The sequence below is a fragment of the Sphaeramia orbicularis genome, chromosome 5 (genome assembly GCF_902148855.1).
Source record: "Sphaeramia orbicularis chromosome 5, fSphaOr1.1, whole genome shotgun sequence".
Classification (NCBI taxonomy): domain Eukaryota; kingdom Metazoa; phylum Chordata; class Actinopteri; order Kurtiformes; family Apogonidae; genus Sphaeramia; species Sphaeramia orbicularis.
This window is the reverse complement of record NC_043961.1, coordinates 51,066,125-51,091,904: the sequence shown is the minus strand read 5'-3', so window position 1 is coordinate 51,091,904 and position 25,780 is coordinate 51,066,125. Positions and strand designations below refer to the sequence as shown.

At 37.4% G+C, this 25,780-nt stretch overlaps 1 protein-coding gene and 1 long non-coding RNA gene across 4 annotated transcripts in view; one reads left to right on the top strand and one right to left on the bottom strand.

Moving 5' to 3' along the window:
• The window catches only part of slc12a5a (solute carrier family 12 member 5a), a 250,325-nt gene that overhangs the window by 15,351 nt on the left and 209,194 nt on the right, over positions 1–25,780 (bottom strand). For all 3 annotated transcript variants that reach the window (XM_030133705.1, XM_030133706.1, XM_030133707.1), the window contains exons 7-22: positions 20,583–20,830; positions 17,350–17,561; positions 15,561–15,728; positions 15,234–15,332; positions 14,163–14,220; positions 13,904–14,078; positions 13,536–13,654; positions 13,115–13,213; positions 12,878–12,997; positions 12,276–12,380; positions 8,872–9,040; positions 7,816–8,011; positions 5,962–6,131; positions 5,447–5,578; positions 5,218–5,325; positions 2,681–2,806 (exon numbers count right to left, since the gene is read on the bottom strand). In XM_030133705.1, coding sequence (XP_029989565.1) covers positions 2,681–2,806; positions 5,218–5,325; positions 5,447–5,578; positions 5,962–6,131; positions 7,816–8,011; positions 8,872–9,040; positions 12,276–12,380; positions 12,878–12,997; positions 13,115–13,213; positions 13,536–13,654; positions 13,904–14,078; positions 14,163–14,220; positions 15,234–15,332; positions 15,561–15,728; positions 17,350–17,561; positions 20,583–20,830 — 2,304 coding nt within the window. The remainder of the gene's footprint in view (positions 1–2,680; positions 2,807–5,217; positions 5,326–5,446; positions 5,579–5,961; positions 6,132–7,815; positions 8,012–8,871; positions 9,041–12,275; positions 12,381–12,877; positions 12,998–13,114; positions 13,214–13,535; positions 13,655–13,903; positions 14,079–14,162; positions 14,221–15,233; positions 15,333–15,560; positions 15,729–17,349; positions 17,562–20,582; positions 20,831–25,780) is intronic.
• On the top strand, positions 6,515–11,100 carry LOC115419105 (uncharacterized). Its single transcript, XR_003935403.1, has 2 exons — positions 6,515–6,545; positions 11,020–11,100. It is a non-coding gene; the product is annotated as an uncharacterized LOC115419105 (long non-coding RNA).

Genomic DNA, 25,780 nt, shown 5'->3' with positions numbered 1-25,780 from the left:
GGAAAGAAAAGTGTCGTTAAGGAGCCTTATGTCGTAAAGTCTCCATTATTTGGTGTCTTAGTCACTAATACAAGAAACTGTCAAATATGAAAGACAAAGCAAATTTACTTTACCTTAATTACTTTAATACATTATCTTAAAAAGTGCTTGGTGTTTAAGTATAAGATATCAGTTCAACAGCAAACTCACCTCAATTATACTGGAATTAGATGTCAGTACTTAAGCCTTGGTTCAAAGTGTGTATGTTATAAGAATACATTCACTAAGGATACATTTATTCCATTTCTTGCTTTATTTTTTATTTTATTTATTCATTTATTTATTTTGAACATGCAAAGAACAAAATAAAACAAAACAAAGCAAAATAAGACAAAAACAACATAACATTTAAATGAACAGAATCTATCTTCAAGTACGTGCAAGTCTGAATTTTGCACGGTCGAAAAGTAAGATGAGCTGATTATTACCACGCTCATGTCTGTGTAGTAAATATGAAGTTACAGCAGAGACAAAACCACCAGTTTGGCAAGAACTGAAGGCAACTAATGGACGGACTCCAGGAGTGTTTTGCTAAAAATACTTTGGCTCATACTCCTTGCACCAAAAACTAGTTGGTTTTACATTTCAGTTGTAGCGCAGATGAAGTTTAGTAAAGGTGACACCTGTGATTGACTTTTACATAGTATCCAGATCGCTCAGGTGATGTGGGACACTTTACTCAGTTTACAAGCATCAAAAGTAAAAGTAGTGAAGCAGCTTTAATCTCCATGTTCCTCAGCTGTGGATAGAGTTTCTGAATATCTGAGGCCTGTCACCTCATATAAATGAGGGCTTCAAACATTATTGTGTACAGCACGTTACCAATACATCAGATGGATGGTTCTATATGTATTTATATGCTTGTTTTTAAATGTTTTTATTGTCTGTAATGCAATGTTTTTTCTCATTGGCTTTTAATCAATAAGTGAGATTTTTCTTTTTTTGCTTTTTTTTATATTTCAAATGCTGTTTTTATCACATTTTAATTTGTCTTTGTTTTTATGATGGTTATATTTTGTTGTTCTTAGCCTGCTTTGCACCCTGTGTTATCACTGTTTTTACTTACTTATTTACTTATTTATTTCCTTGTTTTATGATTCATGTACAGAACTTTGGCCAGCTGTAAAGTTCTTAAAGTGCTTTATAAATAAAGTTGGTATGGTATGTTAATGTTAGTATTTTCTTCATTTCATTTTTCAGTTATTTCTATGCTCCTTGTACTGTACTGTAAATTACCTGCTATATAAAGAAACCTGCCTCACCTTGACTCACCTTAAAAGGACTGGGTACATAAATGTTTATATTTTTGGACAAAGCCAGAAGAGCTGGTTCACCCTGTGTTTTAGTCTTTGTTCCCTCCGCCAGGAGGTATTGTGATCACTTTGCTTTGTGGGTTTGCATGCGCGCATGTTTTGTTTGTTTGTTAGCAAGATAACTCAAAAAGTTATGGATGGATTTTCATGAAATTTTCAGGAAATGTTGATACTGGCACAAGAAAGAAATTATTAAATTTTGGTGGTGATCGGGGGGGGCAGATCTGTCTTGGCGGAGGTCTGTGCTCTCCGAGTGCTTTTCTTGTTCTAAACTGCAGTGTGCAGCTGCTACCAGTAGCTTTACACTGAAGAGGAAGTTACAAAGGGGGGGGGGGGGGGGGGGCTGAAATGTTCATAGCCTGACTAAGAAGGAGTTATTCCACAGCAATGAAAGTTGGCATTCAGCCTCTCCTGATACTAACTGCATGGTTTCCTTCCAGATAAACCCACACTGGATAAATAATTTAGGACTTTGAAAAGCAGTACCAGAGACATTTGGTGAACCATCCGTGGCACCGTGGTCTTATCAAATGTCTGCAGAAAAAGGGGTTAGCCCCCAAGGACATTCATGGTGTCTATAGGGGATGATGCTCCAGCTTTATCAACTGTGCAAAACTGGGAAGTTGAATTCAAGAGGGGTAGGGAGAACGAGGGAGGGGTGAAAAGCAAGCATTTTCATGAAATGTCTGTAGTACTACTTTTCAAAGTCCTAAATTATTTATCCATTGTGGGTTTATCTGGAAGGAAACCATGCAGTTAGTATCAGGAAAGGTTGAATTTAATGTATGCCAAGTTTCATTGCTGTGGAATAACTCCTTCTTAGTCAGGGTATGAACTTTTCAGCCCCCCCTCGTAAACAGTGGTATTGATCTTACCCAATTCATAATGCTAGGCTATTCTTTAAAATTGTAACAGTACATGATCTGCAAATACTAAGCTTGATTACAATTACTATTTTTACTTGTTACTTCTGCCAAAGAGGTTATGTTTTCATCAGGGTTTGTCTGTTTGTTTGTTAGCAAGATAACTCAAAAAGTTATTGGAAGATTTTGATGAAATTTTCAGGAAATGCTGAAACTGGCACAAGGAACAAATGATTAAATTTTGATGGGGATGGGGGGGGGTGATCTGCCTTGGCAGAGGTCTGTTTTCTCTGAGTCCTTTTCTAGTTTTCTATAATGTTATTCAGTTTTGTATTCTTGTGGATTGTTTATTCAAAAGAAAAGCCTCCTCAGTCAGTTGTTTTTTTGTTTCAGTCTGGTGTGTTTTGTTTGCTTTAAACTTAAAAATTAAAGTCAGATATGCATTTGCAAAAAAGCTGACCATACCTCTTCCTCAGGCTTCTCCTCCTTGCTGGCGGCCGGTGGGTCCTCAGTCACACTCAGCTGGGTGGTCACAGCAGCCGGGTTCTTGCGGCGGATAGACCCACGGGATGAATCAGTAATGCTCTGGATCTGTGATGATACACATGAGGCAAAGAAGTGATGGGGTCAGTGTTGACTGCGGTGATTCATAAATGAAGTAGTAGCGGAGTTAGGGTTAGCAAAAACAAGTGTCAACAAGTGGTGGTATTTTGGGTCAGTGCTGACTGCAGGGGTTCATATGTAAAGCACTAGTGAAAGATCCTCCACTGACCTCATTAACCTTTAAATATCCACTGGGTTCTTATGGAACCATAACCCTGGGGCTGGGGTTCACTGAGGGAGTGTCAAGATGTGAAAAGTCAGGTTTTACTGCAGTGATCTACAAATAAAGTAGTTGTGCAGATGATTCAACTCTACTTGCTAACCTTTTACCATCCACTGTCTTTTATGGAACCTTAAACCAAAACCCAAATAGAAGTGTTAAGAAGTGGTAGATTTTGGGTCAGTGTTGACTGCTGTGATCAGTGGTGGAGTCCAGGGTATATGGTGGTATACGGAGTATACCTACTTATTTTTCAGTCAGCATTGGGTATACCCACTTCTAAATCCCCCTGATGCGCACCATTCAGTAGTATCTGAGCCAAATTGGAACTTTCACAGAATACATAATTCTGAGGTAAGTTTTAAGGTGGTTTCAGAATGAGTCACTGTTAAACTACTGGCCATATGACTGCACATTTGGAGAAGAAATTTTGTCGCCAATAGTTCAACTATGCAAGTAGGCTAACGTTATGCAAGGCTAGCGTTATGAAAGGCTAAAGTTATCCTATGTTTCCCTCATGTTGAATACATTTACATTCATGCAGCTGCTTGTGTGACCAGTAATACCTACAAACTGCTCCTGATCAAGTCATGATAATTTTATAATAGTGAACAAATACTACTGATGGATTTTTGGGTAAACTAAACAGAGTAGTCTTACATGTCACTGTTTCTAAAAAGGCGTTTTTCTGGACTAATGTAAAAAAACAAAAAAAAAAAGGGGGCAAAAATTGAGAGTATACCCACATCTCCAGGGACCACTACACCACTGGCTGTGATCTACAAATAAAACAGTTGTGGAAATGATTCCACTCACCTTGTTAACCATTTGTCATCTTTTCTTTTCAATGGAACCTAAATCCTAGCTCTAGGATTAGGGTTGGCGTAAAAGAAGTGTTATCAAGTGGCAGACTTTGGGTCACCGTTAGCTGCAGTGATCGATCCCCTAATAAAGTAATAGTGAAGATGACCTCACTTTAATTACTACCTTTTACCGTCCATGCTTTCTTTAAAGAACTTTAAACCTAGACTTAAAGCTAGCAGAACCCTATGCTTGCAGTGGTGCATCAATAAAGCAGTAGCGAAGGTTATTCCACTCTATTATTAAGGATAAAAGACAAATATGCATGTACTAGACATTGAAAAGGAACATCTTTTAGTTTGTGTTTAACATGTAGCCTTAAAGTCTAATCCTAAAATGCATGCTCAGTGAACTTCTGAGTCTTTAGTTGTTGAAACGTTAGCTGTTTGGAACCAGCATCTTAAAGTTCATCAGAGTATTGGAGAGTGGTAATAACAGTTTAAAAGGGTCATATTTAGCTGAACCCACTTTTATTAGTCTGTGGTACATTTATTTGTGTATTTGCGAACCCTAATAGTTCAAAAAGTTTGAATTTGAACCTTCCAGGTGCTGCAATATCGAGTGGATTTCTACAACCCGTTTTAATTCCTGCTTAATTTGTTATGTCTGTAACTAGTTACATCACAACATTTGCACATATAAGGTCAAGACTTCCGATGAACATTTCTCTGAGTACGACATAACTGTTTGTCAGCAGCAGCGGTTGTAGTCCATACTGAAAGTATGTCCAAACTTTGAGCAGATTACCTAAAATGCTCAGTTGTTGGCTGAACAGGACAGAGCAGCACAGCCAACAACCTGGAGGGGGTGGGGCCTGAAGTGGCTCATGTGCATTTAAAGGGCCAGCGCTCAAAACGACCTTTCTGGTGTCATTACTCAGAAATAGGGTTGAAGATGGACCTGTGGAGTTGAATTAATGAAGAAGTCAGACCCAAGCATAGCCTTTACAGTTTATGTAGACCACAGGGAAATGTCTTAAAATGCATAATTCCATTTAAAAAAAAGCTAAACATCACTGCTTTAACACTAAAATGAAAAGCTTTTATCTTCTTTATCAAACTCCCTCATGTTGGCCAAGACAAAGCAGTTGCTGTGGTGGCTGCAGTCAGCCCTGATAGAGAGGGTAAATATGGTGTCCCACTGCCCTGATTGAACTGTAAATATGCTTCTTTCCGGAGGGGTTTATGTGTCATGCTGAGTCAAGTCAAACCGAGCCAAGCCATGCCACCTCGGGCCGTCAAGTCACGACAATTTTACATGTGCATTGAGTGCATTTCATAACCAGTAAACTTGGACCAACTTATACCAACTTTCTCACCTCTCTCTCACGCTCGTTCTTGGTCAGATTGATCTGTTTAAGCATCTGCGACCGTTGCTCCATCACCAAGGTCTTCTCATAAGTGTAGGCTGATATGTCACTCTCATGCTGAAATGAGAAATATGTTAATCGAATTAAATTTTTGTAAATTTTTTCCACATAGAAACATTTAATAGATTTCCCAGATTTTTTTACTGATAAAAGATAATCTCCTCTTAGGATATCTTACCATTTCTACAACTTCCACCATAGCATCAATACGGAGGTGATAGAGGAATGTGGTCAGGTCCTTCTTCATCTGAATGCTGTTATCGTCCATCTGAGCCACAGTGAAGATGCGCATCTTGCACTTCCTCCAAACCTAAGAAGCAAAGATAGCACTGCTGACATATCCTGGCTGCTTCAATACTTTATATGGTTTTCTTTATTGCCAGTGAATTTATCGCCTTATTCTGTTTACAGGCTTTGTCATCTATAATATTTTATGTGGTTTTAGTATTTTTATTCCTTCATTGCGGTAGTTGGCTGCAAACTGGATATTACATCAAATACAACGTGATGTAGAATATGATTAATACAAAACAAATATTGATGACTACCATGAAAATACTGTTTTGAAAAGACAGGGACTGTTTCCATTGTCATACGGGATGTGAATCTGACCATAGTTATATAGACTGCTTTGTCCTTTATTTATAATGTTCACCCGCTTTGTCCTTTTAGGCGATCATTATTTCACTGTACCTTGTGCTGGCGGAGCAGGAAGGGCAGCAGCATCAGCATGCCTCCATCATGGACAATCCACCACACGTCAATGTGACCCTCAGTGAAACGTTCGCCGTTGGACGGGAAGGCCGAGATGTTCTTGGGGACAAGCAGAGCCAGGTGAGCAGCGGTGGTTTCTCTGACCAACTCTGCACAAAGAGAGGGAGGAGGACGTGTTAGTTTGTATCCACACAACATTACTGAAGGATTTTGAATGTTGTTTTGAAGGACTTTCTTGATGAATCTTGTTGGCTGTGGTCGACCATTGTGGAGAGTTTTGTTTGCATTTATGACCAGAGACGACATGTTGAAAAGATGAAGGTTACGTTTTTTGCCTTCAATTCAGTGAGTTACATCAAACAGAGGATATTAGAGGATATTAACATAAATACACATCAAAGAGGCAAACATTTAGACACAACATCAGTAACACACCTCTCATTTTACATGGCTATACACACACTAGAACAGGGGTCTCAAACGTGTGGCCTGGGGCCCAAATGCGGCCCACCAAAGGTTCCAATCCGGCCCGTGGGATGAATTTGCAAAGTGCAAAAATTCCAGTCAAGGCTGTGGAACTCATTTTCATTCAGGTTCCACATACAGACCAATATGATCTACAGTACAATAATAACAGCATAATAACTGACAAAAAATAATGACTCCATATTTTCTTCTTGGTTTGATGTGAAAAAAATAATATTACATTATACCTATAAATAATGACAACTTCAAATATTTGTCTTTGTTTTAGTGCCAAAAATAACATTAAATTATGAAAATATTTACCTTTTCAAACTGTCCTGAAACAATAAAATGTGAATAACCTGAACAAATATGAACAACCTGAAATGTCTAAAGAAAATTAAGCACAATTTTAACTATTTTCTGCCTGTTACTAAGCGTTTAGTGTCTTTGTAGATCCGATCCATAATGCACATGTAGAAATGATATGTTGAAGTATAATATTGTTAAAATCACACTTATTTTTCTTAAGAAATTTCAGTTTTTTCAGCTTATTCACATCTTTTTTGTTTGGATAGTTTATAAAAGTAAGTATTTTCATAATTTAATGGGGGGTTTTTGCACTGAAACAACGACAAAAATTTGAAGTTTTCATTATTTATAGGTTATTATGTTATTATTTTGCTGATCTGGCCCACTGGAGATCAAATCAGATCAAATGGAGATCATATTTGTTGTACTGATGTGCCTCTTGGTCAGGTCTCCCTCGAAAAAGAGATTTCATCTCAAGGGACTTCCTGGTTAAATAAAGGTTAAATAAAATCGGGCTGAATGTGGCCCCTGAAAGAAAATGAGTTTGAGATCCCTGCACTAGAAGGTCAACCAAGTTTTTCGTATTGCCTATTTTGACACAAATATTATTATTGTGCAGCTGCAAATTTCTTTTGTCTATTTATACATATTCATCTTTTTCTTTTGTGTTGCACTTCATGAATAGAAAGAGTTTGTTTTCACTGGTCTTCTAAACAGAGGAGTTAAATATTAGGATAGACCAAACAAACTGCCTTCAGACTGTTCAACACTGTCCATGGCATAAAGAATCAACACTCAACTGCTTTGACTCGACTTATTATGTATATTTGTACTTAATACGATGATGGTTCTATAAATAATGGACACTTTGTATTGTCTTATGGCATAAATACAGATCATCTAATCTCAACTCATCCTGTAAGATGTAAATTTTGATTTCCCAAAACACCTCAGCACCACAGACGTTTAAAAAAGACATAAAAAATAGCTTGATCCACAGTCATTTATCACCACTTCAGCAGTCTGACAGGCTTCAATGTTTTCCCTGTGACTGACCAACAAAGTTCCTCCAGGTCTGGTGCTCGTCTCCCTGCTTCCAGTTGCGTGGCCATGAGACGAGGACAGCGTTATGTTTCAATCCTCCCAGACCGCTGGCCTGGAGCAGATGAGACGTTGCATCACGCAGGTTCGAAGACACAGTTACTTGACAGAAGCCCTTCACCTTCTCCGTCTCCATCAGTTTACGCAGCGCCTTAATGGAAAAAACAGAACGAAGAGTTTATCAAAAGTATAGAAAAACAAGTTGAAGTTCACTGTCTGTCAGACTAGACAAGTCAGCATTTTAGCTTTAGTTTAGTTTTAGTGTGTCTGGAAATTGACATTAACCTTTCCATCTAATTATTTTCCAAATAGCTGAATTCGTGTGTAAACCTGCGGTGGGATGCCATTAGTTGCTGGGAAAATCTGAGAATGATAGTGACTCCCTGGAAGTTTAATGAGCAATGAAATATAGAAGGACTTTCAGTGGACTCGCTGATGCATTTCCTTAGAGAACATGAGAGTTTTTTGTGCATAAGCAGTGAGAAATGTAATTATAAAATATTTAATGTTGAAACAAAGTAAACAGTTTTTTTCAAAGTAATGTCTGTGCACTTCTTTTTAGTATTTAGGTTAGGAATGGGCGCTTTAGTTACTTTTTGAAGACAATAACTCACAATAATAAGTAATTATTAATCAGTTATTCATGATGTTAGCATTCCACCCAAACCAAAATAATAATAATAATAGTATAATAACCAAAGATTACTGGGATGAATCACACATATACATAATTTAAAAAAATACTTTTTCAGACATAACACATGCAGCACTCGCATAACACAGGCAGAAACAGTACCAAAAACATTAGTTCTGCATCTCTGTGAAGTAAAGCATACATCTCCACCCAGACACACACCTAAAGAGGAACTAGTTAACTCATAAAAAAAGATGTTGACTAAGCGTACCATTTTAACTGAATGAGTAATCCCTTATTTGTGCACATCTTTTACTTAGGTGTTTCAGAGCATACTTTAATGCTACAAAAACTGGCTGAAATCTGAAGCTCTGTACCTGCTCGGCACGTTGGCTCTGCTCATGGTTCTCCAGGAAAGTGCCCTCGAGGGCCGTCCCGACAATGGTCAGACCTTTGCCTGCCTTGAGCTGGTTGGTCAGAGACAGCAGACGAGGCTGCTCTATGTTTTGTTCAGCATCTGTACTAACCAGCACCAGCAGCTGAGGCCTGAAGAGAAAGTGAAAATACAGGGAAGAAAACAGTGGAAGGAAATAAATAAGGTGGGAAGAGGCAGGAAGAGCAATGAAGAGTCAAATTAAGACGTGAAGAAAGAAGTGGCTGAGCAGGCCAAGTAAAAGTACTAGTTGGGAAAGAGGGACAGAAAAAACACCATGAAAGGTTGATGTGTTAATATGGATTTACAGAAACGTCTTCATATATAACATGTGATGGAACACTCACATTACAGTTTTTCTTCATTGGTTTGGCTCATTTCTTGAAACAGAAATTACATTCTCAAAATAACATGGATAAACCTCCAAACCACTTGGCAATTGTTCACAACAGAATTGAATTTCTCATTCATTTCATCAAATTGCAAATTGCTTCGTATATGTCTCAATGTCTCAGTACATCTTTGCAAATGATGAAGTACAGTTAGGCTACATTTAGCACAATTCCCAAGTGAATAGATCTTGTTGATCTAAACTGATTGTTCATTCTCAGTCTAATGGTTGTTCTCTCCAAAACATATCAGCATCATTTCATTGTATAAGTCATCACACGCACAATAGTCTTCTCAACTGTCAGAATTAATCAAGAAGATAATACGACGGTGGCCCGGAGAGGTTTTTTGTTCTTGTGTTTATATTACAGTATATTATGCTGTATACATTTTCTTTTTACTGTGATGCATGTAAGTTACTTTATGTGTGTGTGAATGGAAATAGTTACAACTTCCTTGGTAGTATGAGTGCAATGTGTGGTGTCAAACCTACTCTTAAAGTAAAATCCTATTTCTTTCAGTTTTATACACAATTGTATTCTGTTTGCTACACAATAGAAATTAGTCCAGTAGCCATTATCAATGAAGGACTGGGCTCAGACTGAGAGGTGGACATGAAGGATATTTCAATGCTCCTCTGCCATAGTGACAAAACATCTAAATATCTGGACTTGCAGTGCTTACATAATGTGAAAGGGATGTATTGAAGGATGCATTTTGGGGGCATTGACTATTTTTTCTATTTTTTCTAATACTTTATTTTTACATTTTTTATCAAACAGACAATAAAACGAAAATGCAAAGACGTAGGAAGCGACAGACGTCAACAAGCACAGACATGGCAGTATCAAAACTTAAAGTACAACGGTAACGAAGTGGGTCAGTGAGTCACAATATTATCCCATCGTGATAAGAGCTTTGAGTTAGCTTGGGTATTGTCCTGTTTCAGTCCATGTCACATCATTCAGATATATTCTCATGTTGCATCAGATCATGTCCAGGTGTGTGAAATGGTTCCTCTGTGACATCACTTTGTATTCATTAAGGAGTTTCATACATTTTGCTATTACATGTATTTGAGGACATACATCCACCTACAAGTCTACAAATGTAAGTGTGTGTACAGATTGTTGTTGCACACAGACGACTACTTCATGGTATCCCAGTAGACACACATACATCTGCCGACATGATTACATCTGCCATTTTCATAGACATTTGTGCACATTTTCCTGGAGTGCATACTTACACATGTTGATAATGAAACACACAGATGTTGAGATATATGTGTATTTTTCAGGAGAATAATAAGGTGTTGTCCTATTGGGGTGTCATGTCTTCTAGGGTAGTTGTCCATTTTAGCCAAAATTGTGTAAATTTCTCCAATTTAAGATTCAAGGAGAAAGTTAGTTTTTCCATGTTGTATATTTCTTTAGGCACTGACTATTTTTATGAGAAAGGAAATCAGTTTTGACACAAGTGAACTGTTTTGGGAGAGAAATGAGTTTTTGCAGGTGAACCGTTAAGTTGTGCTGAACCATCAAGATAATTTTGGCGTGTTGAGAACGTGCGGTTTGTTTAAAGAAATGAGCCAAAGCAATTGAGAAGGAGCCTTTTTGGTGGCACTGACTACTTATATGGGAAAGAAATTTAGTTTGAAGCATGAGTGAACAGTTTTGGGAGTGATATGAGCTTTTGCAAGTGATCTAGCTCCAAAACTATGGAACCATCTGCCTCTCCATATCAGACAGGCCTCCTCTCTGTCTGTTTTTAAATCCCTTCTTAAAACCCATCTTTTCTCCTTGGCTTTTGAAACCATGTGAGATGTTTGAAGTTATTATCTTTATTCTATTGTTTTTATTTGATAATGGTTTATTGTTCTCATTTATCTATTCTATATATTTATTTATTTAGTTTGTTGTTTTTAATTGTTTGGCTTTTAAATCTATCCTTGTATTTTATTCTTTTTATTTGGGTTTTATTTATTCTTCTGTATAGCACTTTTTTCTTTTTTGTACAGTTTCTATGTCTTTAAATCTATTCTGTTTTTTATACTTCTATTTTGGTTCTAATTATTCTTCTGTACAGCAGTTTGGTCCACTGTAGTTGTTTTAAAGTGCTTTACAAATAAAGTTGGATTGGATTGGATTGGATCTATGGCAGTGGTTTCCAACCTATTTTTACTCGTGACCCCATTTTAACATGACAAATTTCTGGTGACCCCAGACATTCAAAACGGAGACTTTTTTTGCTTTTGGCTAAAATGAATTTGTTTTTGATCATGTAATAGTTTGCTATACTATGGTGCTAATAAATGTTAATTTTAGAGAACATTTAGTCTATATAATGTATATTATTATGGACGGAGGCAGAAAAGCCAGGTGTAGATTACTGCACAAAGTGAGAATTTTATTTTCCTTGGTCAGGATATGTACAGTAAGTCCAGCTTGTATTTACAAGGCTGACAATTAATACTGAACAAACAATAACTCAAAGTATGAATTATGAAAGAGCTGCAGCATCTGAAACCGACCACAATGAACATTTGACAGATAAACAGTACCACAGTGCTTCAGTTTCAGACTCAGAGTTTGTCATGTCTTTTATGGATTGGGATCGTTTCTGTCACTTCACAATACATTTTTTATTACTATGTTTTTGGGTTATTTTTTTTATCAATTACTAGAAATTTCAGGCGACCCCATTTTAATTCCAGGCAACCCCACGTGGGGTCCTGACCCAAGGTTGAAAAACACTGATCTATGGTGTTGTGCTGAACTGTAAGACTGTTTTACCAAATGATCTTAGAGTTTTGAGAATGTAATTTCTGTTTTGAGAAATGAGCCAAACCAGTGGAAGAAAACCTTAACACATAGAATGGCAAAACATGTAAAGACATGATGTTCATTTTTATGTAAATTAGAGCCGTGGGTGACATTGGGTGTGTGTGTGTCCTACCTCCAGTTTTTGGTGTGTGGGGGGCCTTCCTCCAGCCGCATTAGAGCATAACGTGCAGCACTCAGAGACAGGCCTCGTATACCGTCACCCCACTCCTTCTCTGCTCTGTGAAACACACAAGCAATATCTGTCAGTCAAATAAATAAGAATGATACTACAGCTTTAACTAGAATTTCAGACAGTGACACTAATAAATGCACACGCTGAAACAAATCCACTTGTAGGTGCAAGGTTGATGCACTGTAGTGTGATTAAGGATGAGGCATCACTGGTACATGTCAAGTTAAAATGATGTCACTCACCCCTTAGGAATCAGAACACAGCACCACTTAACATGTTTGTCTTTTTACTACTCCTATTATACACAGAGTATCATGTGTAACGTGTGAAATTCACAAAAGAGAACAGAAGCTAAAGCAAAGAGTGGAGCCTAAACTGAAAGTCCCTAAACAGTAAACACTGATGGTGTGAACTTGAAAAATGTAACTTTTACAACACCTTCACACACACTCAGTACTTCCACACAAACACACACACACCAGCCAGCTAAAGCTAAAGGCAACCAGCGAATCCAATCTCTCCTGGGGTTGCGCTCCACTCACCCTGCAAACTCGATATACTTGTAGATAGAGCCGGCAATTGCCATGGCGACGATGGCGTAGTACCAGGAGCAGAGGAACATAAGAGTGAGACACAAACTCATCCCCAGGAAGGACAGAGCCCTGTACCAACATACACAAAGAGAGATGAAGAGACTCGTACTTTTTTCCAGCCAATACATTCATAGACAAATAGTTAAAATCAGACAAATATTCAGCTGCTTTGAACTACAAACTGACCAGTGGTAAAACTTGAAGCGAGGTCTCCAGTTGGGAGTTCGCAGCAGCGTCTGCAGGGCACAGGCCAGGTTCACAAACATGTAGCACATCAAGAAGAACCTGTGGGAAGTACAAGTGCACAAACTCGATCTGAACAAAGCTCTTGTTTGGTTTTGTGACACAGAACTGAGGTTAATAGAGTGAGTCCATTCTGAACACAGGCTAAAGAGTATTCGGTCTTAATATATGTCACAATAACTGATATTTATATTTATTATGGAGCAGAAAAGCAGGCTGCCCTTTTGTGTGATGAGCTAAACCTCCGAGTCTATAAAATTTGGCATTTGCATTGTTTAACGAGTAGCAGGGGGTGGCTGCTCTGACATCTCCCACTGTTGCTTAAAAATGAGGAGGAAAATAATGACTTTGTCTCAGTTCTCACATGGAGAGGATGGGAGCCACAGAATCCAGGGAGGCAATGAGGATGCCGCTCTCACAGATACAGGCTGTCAGCAGGAGGGACCATGTGGGCTCTCCATTGGCCTTCCCATGGCCAAAGATCTGCATGGAACAGAAAGAAAACCCAGTAAAAACACTGCATTTCATTTATTCAGCCTGAAACAACAGTGAATGGTAATAATAATAATAATAAAAAATGCAGCAATAAGCAATAAAACTTAATTTACCTGACTATTTCAAAGTATTACAATTAGAGGAATTATATGTAATTACATGTCTAAAGCTGCATGGATTACATCATTAAAAAACAAGACAACAATATGAAAGTATTATGTGTATACGCCGACTGACTCGAAGGGCAGGTACGATGCCATCTTTGGCGATGGCTTGGAGGAGGCGGGGAGCTCCTGTCAGACTCTGAAGGCCTGCCCCGCAGGTGGAGAAGAAGGAGCCAATCACAATCACCCATGGTGATGGCCAAGCCAACGTGCCAATAACCAGGTTACCATGCACTCCTTCACCAAACCTAAAGCAGAGTGAGAGTTGAGTGTAAAAGGAAAGTGTGTTTTGACAAGTACTCAGACAAATTGTCATCTGTAAATAGACTTACTTGTCCCTGAGGACCACACCCTCGATGCAGGCACCGAAGAGAACCACACTGGACATGTCTACACAGGTGTGGATAAGGAAAGTAAAAGCATTTCACAGTGACAGGTGATACTGAGTCTGCTGAAAGGTGCTGCGATGTCTTTCCAGGAAGTGATTACAGTATACAAATTATAAACCTTCTGAAAATGCACTTAGTAATCTGATAAACCAATTAAACATGGCTGTAGAAAAACATCAATCAATTTTGTTTAGGATAATATCACAGCAATCAATGACATTGAAACTAATATGCTTCTGTTTATTAACTTGTGATTGCATAGGCTGCCCAGTGATGCGATTAGAAGTTCTAATCAAATTGGATTTGACCCCAATCTGATTACTTTGAGATACATGGCAGATGATTAAAATGACTGCAGCACAGGCATGTGATCATGTAAGCATTATATGTTGCAGCAAAGATGCAGATAAGTATTGTTTAATTTGATAAGTTAGGATTTAATATTTCAGAATTTTAAATTAGAATAAATACATAATGATTTAAGTGCATTATAAATGCATTCAATATATTGTAAAACTACACATAAACACATGTGAAAGAATCAGCTCATGTTAAAGCCTTAAAATGACTCACAATCACCCTCTCCTCATGATCTAGAAGAGACAAACCAGTCAAAAAAATAATTCATTCATATAATTTTGATCCTAACTGCAGATCAATCAGCATGTTTTTGTCTTTACAGCAAGGCAAAAAACCAAAACTGCATTAGTACTTTAAATTTGGTCAAAATGACATAAAACACAGTGGCCCTTGATACCTGACCTTATATATTGAGTGTTACACAACAACAGAAAACATCCATCTCTCCGATGTAGGATTTGTGTGACATAAACAACCGTGAAGAATTTATTTAATCGCTTATATTTGAAAACTCTGTTAGAAAGGTTTGTAAATTCAATATTGTTTTTAATTGAAATGATGCTATTTTATGCATAAAATTTAGAAATAATATATTTTTAATGGTTTTGTGCAGTGACCTATTTAGTGCTGCAGGGGGCAGTAGTGAGAGGATACAGACGGTGGAGGTGGTGGTGATGGCTGCGATGGTTCCAATGGGAATTGACTTCTGGGCATCACGCAGGTCTCCAGAGCGGTTGGAACCGGCCATGATCCCTAAACAAATATTTAAAGTAGAGGGTAGAAAATGCAAACATGATCAAGATCAGAGATTAAACTAACATGCTCATGTAAGTGGGATTCAAACGCTCAAATGCAAAAATATCAAAGAGAATTCATGAACACTGCTAGATTTTTCAGTTTTTCAGTATATAGTGGCTCTGAAGCAATACTACCCATAACAAACTACCCACAATTCAGCTGAAAACTGAGTGAAAAACAAACCTGTCACAGAGGGGAAGTAGATTCCAACCAACAGTGTGAAGAAGCTGGTGATATCAGCCAACACATAACGGTTTACGTTGGTCAAGGAATCATCTGGGTCCTCCGCTGACTCCATATATTTTCTGGCAATCAGGTCCCCTTTGTCATAGTAGTTTCCAAACAGGTTCTCTGGATGGATAAAAGAAAACGGGAGAAAGAGGAAAAAGACAGGAGTGAATAATCCAAGTCAATAGATAGGAAGTCAAATAAATAACAAGAAAATGTGATAAAGGGTTTCATTTGACATTTGTTTTCTGGATACAACTACTGCAATTTACAACAATGGACATTTTGATTACTTCTACCAAAAGTGCACATCCTTCTTTATATTAAATTTATTATTCCAAAGTTATTGCTTGTCCCCCTGTCCTTAGCGTAAACCTAATCATGTCTTGCATAATATACTTTTACCTTTCCTCTTTTAACAATAAATATTAATCACGTCAGAAATGCAAAGGACCTAAACATTTCTCTGAGGAGAAAACACCATCAACATCAGCACCACTTATCACAACACTATGTTTACTGATACAGTATAGACTTAGCTTTTTACATACAAAAATTCATACCAAATTTAATGTGTTGGATTTAAAGCCCTGATGTATTTTTAGCCACTTGACTAAACTTTTCTAACTGAAATTACTGTATGTACATTTGTATTACGTATAATTATGTGTATTTGTATAATTATCATTACGTATATGGTGATGTCTTAATTCACAGGTGTCAAACATGCAGCCCAGGGGCCAAATCCGGCCCGACAAAGGGTCCAATCTGGCCCGCAGGATGAATTTGTGAAATGCAAAAATGACACTGAAGATACAGTATTAACAATCAATGGTGTCAAAATCATTTTAATTCACGTTCCACATACAGACACATACAGTCCAATTAGACTTCAAGTGGGTCAGAACCAGTAAAATATTATCATAATAACCTATAAATAATGACAACCCCAAATTTTCTCTTTGTTTTTTGATGTAAAAAAAATAAAATTACATGAAAATGTTTACATTACCAAACTACACTTCTACAAAAAATGTGAATAACTTGAACAAATATGAACAAACGGAAATGTCTTGAGAAAAGTAGATGCAATTTTACCAATATTCTGCCTGTTACTAAATGTTTTGTGCGATTGTAGTGCACATGTGAAAATGATAATCTGATAAACCGAGGCAGAATATTGTTAAAATTGCACTTGTTTTTCTTAAGACAATTCAAGTTGTTTGTGTTATTCAGATTTTTAAGGAAACTTTGTAGATGTAAACCTGATCATAATATAATTTTACTTTTTCACTGTTATTGTTTTACTGGTCCGGCCCACTTGAGATCAAATTGGGCTGAATGTGGCCCCTGAACTAAAATGAGTTTGACACCTCTGTCTTAATTCTATGAAATGATGTTAAACTAGAAAAGCACTTGGAGAGCACAAACCTCTGCCAGGGCAGATTAGCACCCCCCCATCACCACCAAAATTTAATGATTTGTTCTTTGTGCCAGTGTCAACATTTCCTGAAAATCCGTCCATAACTTTTTGAGTTATCTTGCTAACAGACAAACAGAAAGACAGACAGACAGACAAACCCCGATGAAAACATACTTTTTACCTCCGCCGTTACACTTGGTGGAGGTAAAAATGTTAATATATTGAATATACCCTGCATTATGATATAGTCCTACAGCAAACTACTAAAGACAATACTTAATTATGTCACATACTGTCGTTGGTGAATCTGTGCAAACCAACCTGACAGGATGCCACTGGTGACCCCTGGGATGCCCTGGATCTGAGTCACATTGTTGCTTGCAAAGTACTTGTCACAGGTAGCATTAAGGAACGGTGAATCACAGAACATCTGCCACAGCTGGGTGGTGACTGTCCCATTGGCTGTCTCAATGGTCTTGGCGCATACGTCAAAGGTCTTCCACACCAAGGTACGGTTCCCCAAGACACACACACTGAAGTAAGAAAATAAGTATTAGAAATCACTTATAGTGGCTCTCGTGATATCTATATACAAATATCTATATATCTATATCTATATCTATATCTATATCTATATATATATATATATATATATATATATATATATGACATAAAATCACAAAATGCCACATTCTGCCCACTATTTTCACACTTAAACCTCACATAAGACCTCCTCAATAAGCAACATTCACATCTGCAGATACAGATTTCTAGAAGTCTGCATGTTAAAATGACCTTTATTGGGTTGAATGTACAGATTTTGTTAAAGCATCATATTAATGTCAATGTTTTGATGTAAGGCAGTTTTAATTGCATGTTAAACCAGTTAGACATCTTAAAAACCAACTGTAGATTACTACTACCTCAAACAATCAGATTGGAGCGCATCTGAAGTACAGAACCCACTGTAGTTATGTAGGTGCATGTATTGGGGGACAAACGAGCACACTGAAGCATGAAAACAGCAATAACAGCGGTGTAAATCATTGCCCAGCTGTCAAATTGATGCAGTTAGTTTTTGAACATCAAACCAGTTGAAGGTAAGTATTGTTTGAAACTTGTGTTTGCTTGGGTTCTTGTGTTAGAAAGGTTAATTTAGAAATGCTACAGGTTGCACAATACTAGTAATAACATAACTATTACAATGACTTTATCAAAGTAATCTTTACCGTGTCAAAATGTTAGAGCTATTTTCTGATTTTACAAGGAAAATATGGCTGAATTTTCATTGTGGCTGAATTTTCATTGTTTCTGTCTGACAACATGGTCACCTGCTTTGGTATGGTTGACAGTTATATACTATATATTGACTGAATTTGTTATTAATAATAACTTATGTATTTATTATATTAATCATTGAATTACTATTATTATAATATTCTATTATTATTCTTAACCCATAAAGACCCAGTGTTACTTTTGTGTTAGTTCCCAAATACATTTTTCTATATACTTAACTTTTCTAAAGTAATTTATCACCATTTACTATGACATTATATTCTGTATTTTGCATTTTCCAGTGTAAATCATGTATTCTCCTCTATTTAATTCACTGGTCATGTAGATTCATTAAAGCTCAGAGTTAATTCATTCAAAGGTTATTATCTCACAAACACAGAAAACTGAAGAAATACTCATTCTTTCAGCAAAGATATCATTAACTGAACATAAAAATAAGTGTTTCCATCCACTGTTGTTTATCAAACTCCATGGGTCTTACTGGTGAATCAATGTTGTAGAAGATGACAGTGTTTCCATGTTCTCTACGGAGCCTCTGAACGTCCAAATGGGTCATATCTGATGACCGTGAAAAGATGAATAACTATTTTACATCAATTATTTACATGTATTAATAGGATTAGTGCATCAACAGGTATTAAATAGTTTGGATCAGTAGATGGTTTTGGTCGGTGGTGGATATTTAGGTCTTTATGGGTTAATATTATATAATATTTTATTATCAGACCACCTGCGATCAGCTGAGTTCACACTGGTCACTGTAATAATAGCCACGACAAAATCACCAAAAAAAACAAAATCCATTGATGAAACTGTGCATGAAGCATTTGTTGAAATAGTCAAGTTTCCAAATTTTTACACTATAGATGATCAAAACATTTTTTCATCACCACAATTAAAATAATGTTATAATTAAACCCAGACAAGATATGCGCAATTAGGAGAAGACAGACAATTTTTGTCTAAGACATTCACTGCTGAGAGGTTCAGCAAAACAGCTGCTCATTAAAACCTCCACAACTACACCAAGATCCACAAAAGAAGAGGAGGGAAAGCTGCTTCAACACCATGTGTCTGTGGCCCATTACTCAAAACAAGAGGTTCCCTGTGTAATCTCTAACATTTTCATTAGTAACTATAATTTAAACACATATTTTTCTCAGTAACAGTACAGCTACATATATTTAGTTATTCTATTCCCTCACTTTGTTACATTTAACTGTCGTCCCTGAGCCAGTTCAGGCAGGACAGGTGTGTATCATGTGCATTCAGCTGTGTTTTACTTAGTTTCATGCTTCAGTTCGATTCTTTAGGACCATTATTACCTCCGCCAAGGAGGTTATGTTTTGCCGGCATTGGTCTGTCTGTCTGTCTGTCTGTCTGTCCGTGTGTAAGATAACTCAAAAAGTTATGGATGGATTTAGATGAAAATTTCAGGAAATGTTGATACTGACACAAGGAACAAATGATTACATTTTGGTGGTGATCAGGGGGCACTGATCTGCCTTGGCGGAGGTCTGCGCTCTCTGAGTGCTTTTCTAGTTTGTCATTGCTTACAGTTTTTCAACCTTGGGCTCGGGACCCCACATGGGGTCGCCTGAAATTTCTAGTAATTGATTAAAAAAAAACAAAAAAACTACTAATAAAAAACTAAAAAAGGACTTGGAGAGCACAGACCTCCACCAAGGCAGATCAGCGCCCCCCCCCCCCCCCCCCGCCCGATTACCACCAAAATGTAATCATTTGTTCCTTGTGCCGGTATCAACATTTCCTGAAAATTTCATCAAAATTCATCCATAACTTTTTGAGTTATCTTGCTAATAGACAAACAGACAGACAAACAAACAAACCCCGATGAAAACATAACCTCCACCGTTCCTTGGTGGAGATGAATATATGGTGAGTTGAGAGAGACAATCACAATACATAAAAGACAGGCTGAAACTGAAGCACTGCGGTACTATTTATCTTTCAAATGTTCATTGTGGCTGGTTTAAGATGCTGCAGCTCTTTCATAATTCATAGTTTGAGTTATTGTTTGTTCAGTATTAATTTGCAGCCTTGTAAATACTGACCAAGGAAAATAAAAATTCTCACTTTGTGTAGTAATCTCAACCTGGCTTTTCTCCCTCCGTCCATAATAATATACATAGCAAAAAATAAAAAGTCTCCGTTTAGAATGTCTGAGGTCGCTACAAATTTGTGATGTTAAAATGGGGTCATGAGCCAAAAAAAGCTGGGAACCACTGGCTTACGGGAAGTCAGGAGGGTCGACGGCCGTCTTGATGACTCCGGCGTAAACAGCCAAGATGGAGAGGATGACGCAAGCCAGGAACACGAGAGCCAGCTTGTTGACGTACTTCACACCAACAAACACCACCGTGGCCATGGAGGTCAACAGGATGGTCCCATAGACGCGCATGTTGTTCAGCAGCGCAGCTTCCGCCTCGGCACCTTCCAGACCCTCCAGGGGAAAGATGGCGGCTTTGGGCACTATGTAGATCTGAAGCAGAGAGGTTACATTATATTTACCTTTATGCATTCAGGGAAATACAGCAGCATTTTTCTCATAAAACTTTAGTGCAATCCCATTGTTGCTGAAGGGCATCTTGGTTGTAGTTGTTTAGGGAGTTCAAGTATTACTCATCCTCCTCACTTTTCCCAGCCTATCTGGGGATATAAGCTGGCAGCTTCTGGGTCACAAGACCGTGCCTCTCACTCATTGTTTACTGCAGAGTTTAATAAATTTTACCCTGGGTGGAAAATAAAGGATAAATATAAATAAAATATATAAAGGAGGGGTGTGAAAGGCAGTGAGGAGGAAAACTGTGAAATGTGAAAAAGTGTGTGCTGACATTAATAGTGCTCTACTGGAGCTGAAGCAACCCACATAAAACTGGATGCTATTTAAATTCACTTTAATTAAAGAACTCAAGCATGGTATTAATACAGTTAATGAAGTGCCAATCTTTCAGTTTTACTATGGCTAAACCTAAATATAATCACACCATATATAAAATGGGAAACCCCTAATTAGCCCATCAGTATCTGTCATCACTTCGGATGACTCATGGCAGGGCTGTTACATAAGCGCCGGAGTTTCTTTTTCCTTCGACATCATTTGGTTTCAATCCAAACAAGTAAAATCACCATGAAGAGCAAAAAGAAAATTGAGAACAAAAAGTGGACAGTCATGGCTCAGTTGGGTCATTTGGCGGGGGAAACTAATCTGATGCTAAGAACGGCGTATCACTAGGCAAACAAATCTCCTGCTTCACTGTGAACGGTTCATGCTTCCTAAAATAGCATCATCAGTTTGTGTTCTTGGCTCGGCTGGAAGGATGAAACATATTCAAATCAGCCTTCTCCAGATCCGCTCCTTACAATTCTGCAGGGATTGTTATTTTACAATGGAAACTAAGCCAGCTTTGACCCAGAAGACAGAATTAACCTCCAGGCATGATCAAACTCTGCATATCCATTAGAGGCATCCGGAAGAAGAATAGCGGAAGAATAATAATAACAAAAAAAAAAAAAAAAAAGGAAAAAAAGAAACACTGTGCTATCTTGATAACAGTGGACCAAAGTGATGAGGGCTGTTTCAAGAATTGTCCTTGTTTCTCCGCCAGTGTCTTGATCTCTCACTAATGCAGTATTTGCATAATTACCCAATACTCCATGCAGCATGAGGGACTGCAGAGAAGGAAGTGTAAAATAAACGGCAGAGGAGGAGGAGGAGTGGAATGAGATCAAAGATAGTTTTATCATCTCAGAATTCACATAGAAGAATGCAGGAACTTGAGAAAAATAGCTTCAAAGTAGAGCGATGCAAAAAATAAACTAAGAAGGAAAGGGACTGGTTTCACAGGCACATGATGTATGGGGATGTTGGAGAAACATGTTTGTTTTTCACACTTTTCACAGTTTGTCATTTACTTTCACTGCACTGGCAGTTTTCAAACAGTATAGCTTTTTCAATGGATTGTGGATTTTTACATATCGTCGCTGTCAGGCGGAAACCTCTGAACCCATAAAGACCCAAACATCCACTGACGACCAAAAGAATCTACTGATATAAACTGTTTAACAACTTCTGATCCACTAATCCTATCAATCTACACTGAACAAAAATATAAACGCACCACTTTTGTTTTTGCTCCCATTTTTCATGAGCTGAACTCAAAGATCTAAAACTTTTTCTATGTACACAAAAGGCCTATTTCTCTCAAATATTGCTCATAAATTTGTCTAAATCTGTGTTAGTGAGCACTTCTCCTTTGTCCTTTGCTGAGATAATCCATCCACCTCACAGGTGTGGCATATCAAGATGCTGATTAGACAGCAGGATTATTGCACAGGTGTGACTTAGGCTGGCCACAATAAAAGGCCACTCTAAAATGTGCAGTTTTACTGTATTGGGTGGTCCAGGGGGGTCAGAAAACCAGTCAGTATTTGGTGTGACCACCATTTTCCTCGCACAGTCAAAACTTGTGACATCTGTGGTATTGTGCTGTGTGATAAAACTGCACATTTTGGAGTGGCCTTTTATTGTGGCCAGCCTAAGGCACACCTGTGCAAAAATCATGCTGTCTAATCAGCATCTTGATATGCCACACCTGTGAGGTGGATGGATTATCTCAGCAAAGAAGAAGTGTTCACTAACACAAATTTAGACAGATTTGTGAGCAATATTTGAGAGAAATAAACCTTGTGTGTACACAGAAAAAGTTTTAGATCTTTGAGTTCAGCTCATGAAAAATGGGAGCAAAAACAAAAGTGGTGCGTTTATATTTTTGTTCAGTGTATGTAAATAATTGGTGTAAAATACAGTTTTTCATCTTTTCATAGTCATCAGATATGACCCATTTGGACGTTCAGAGTCTCCATAGTTACCGTGGAAACACAGTCATCTTCTACTACACTGATTCACCAGTAAAGCTCATGGAGTTGGAGTGAATGATAGATTTTACTGACAAAGCCACTTTTTCATCAGTTTTCTCTGTTTCTGATATAATAATCCTCAACTTTAATCTGAGCTTTAATGAACATCTACATGATCAATGAATTAAATACAGGAAAATACCTGATTGTCACTGAAAAAAATACAAAATAAAGAAGACGTTAATACAATAAATGGTGATAAATCATTTAAGAAATGTTAAATATGGAGAAAAATCCATTTGGGCACTGACACTAAAGTAACAGCGGGTTAAGTCCATTTTCGGTCTTTTTTTTTTGGCATAAATCGATTCTATTGGTCGGTCTTCACATTGGTCTGAGGATTTTAGAAATATTTAACCAATGACAAGTGTTGAAAACGGCTTGCGACTACATCTCTTAACTTCAGTCATGTATTTAGAATATACATCGTTTTTCCAGTTTATTGTAAAAAATCCAGTTTGGACGTAAGAGGTTTCCACCCAACAATAATGTTATGTAAAAAAAACTTGTATCTTGCTGTGTTTTTTTCACTGGGACTTGGATAAAAACCATAAAAAATCTACTTTTCCAAGTCTGACCTGATTCCCAACCTCTAAACCACTGCCTCATGTTGGAGATCTGGAGGAAATTCATGGCAAATGAGACGCAAATGTACAAGTTCACTGATAGAAATAGCACTTCAAGTATTATAATTAATGAGTATTATATGTGTATGAGTATTATAATTGATGACTATTATATGCATTTCCTAAACACATTTATACCTGTGATAACCTAAAATAGGAAAAATTAAGTTAGAATAACTGGTGCCACCAATAAACACAATGTTTATGAGCGTAGTTAGTTATCAGTTCATGCCATACCTGTCAGCAAAAACTACAACAAAATTAATGAAAACTTTACAATAACCAGCAAGTACAAAAAAGTGAAACTGCCTTATTCTCAGTAGACGTCAGGGATGGGTGTTCAAATACCTCTCTGCTGTTATGTTTGGCTCTTTGCCTCATATCACTGAACCACTTCCAATACTGGCACCGATATTCTCTGGCCAGAAAGACAACTTTAATGCACAAAATTAATTTAAGAGGTCATACTATTTGTGACAAGTGTGAACTAACTGCACAATGACATCAACTTCCTCTTGAAAACAGCCTTTGTGGCAGATCAGCCCAACAGTGTTATCTCCGTGACAAAATTGTCAAAACACAGCATTGCAGAGTTCACTGCAGGGAGTGGAAAGCTGTGATTTGGATGGTCATCCTCCGCTAACCTGGCAAAGCTGTTTCCATCATTTCTTTTTTTTTTCTTTTTTTCTTTACACACTGTGGTCGTGGAATACAACGGTTGAATTAGCATCAGATAAAAGTTATTTCAAGTGGCTGTGTAACAGAGGGTCCGTCACTCAGATCAACATGAGCCCACTCGCTGGGCTATCGATCCCTCCTGCTCTTTTTCAGTCCGGTGAAGGTGAAGTAAAAATGTTTGATTGATCGGATTTAACATTCAAATACATCTGAGGTGACAAAATCGAACAGTGACAATCTGATGCATTTCCTAAACACATTTCCTGATAAGTTTGGGAAAATATGGACCATTTTCTACAATTTTCTTGAGAATAATAATATACCCGTTAATGGTTGGATGGATGAAAGAAACTGATATATATTCTTATTTATTTGATTTTCTGTCTTTCTGTAATATTATTAGTTGTTTCTTTCTTGTGTGTGTATTTTGTATTTTCATTTACATATACAGGGGTTGGACAAAATAATGGAAACACCTTAAAAAATCAACAAAATATAATTTAATATGGTGTAGGTCCGCCTTTTGTGGCAATTACAGCCTCAATTCTCCGAGGTATTGATTCATACAACTTGTGAATTGTTTCCAAAGGAATTTTAAGCCATTCTTCAGTTAGAATACCCTCCAACTCTTTTAAAGACGATGGCGGTGGAAATCGACGTCTTACTTGAATCTCTAAAACTGACCATAAATGCTCAATAATGTTGAGGTCTGGGGACTGTGCCGGGCATACGAGATGCTCAACTTCATTAGAATGTTCCTCATGCCATTCTTTAACAATTCTAGCTGTATGGATTGGGGCATTATCATCTTGAGGTGAAGGTGTTTCCATTATTTTGTCCAACCCCTGTATATTCTCTATGTGCTTTGTTGTTCATTTGTAACTTGTTGTAGTAGTAGTAGTTTATTCGGTCGTTAATTACTTTAAACAACAAACAAAAACAACATATCCATTATTCCACATACAATGCGACCGAAAGGGTTTAGGCTGAAGTTAAGACTTATTTTGCCTAATCCTGTTTACAATTAACACAATGTTTCTACATGAAAACAAACAAACAAACAAAAATTTTCAATTTAATCATTGCTAAATATACAACAGAAGAGAATACATATTTAGCATTGTTGTTGTATTGGTTAAAAGAACAAAATCTCAACAAATACATGTTAAAAAACAACAACAATCTGATAACAATAATACTTAGGCAGA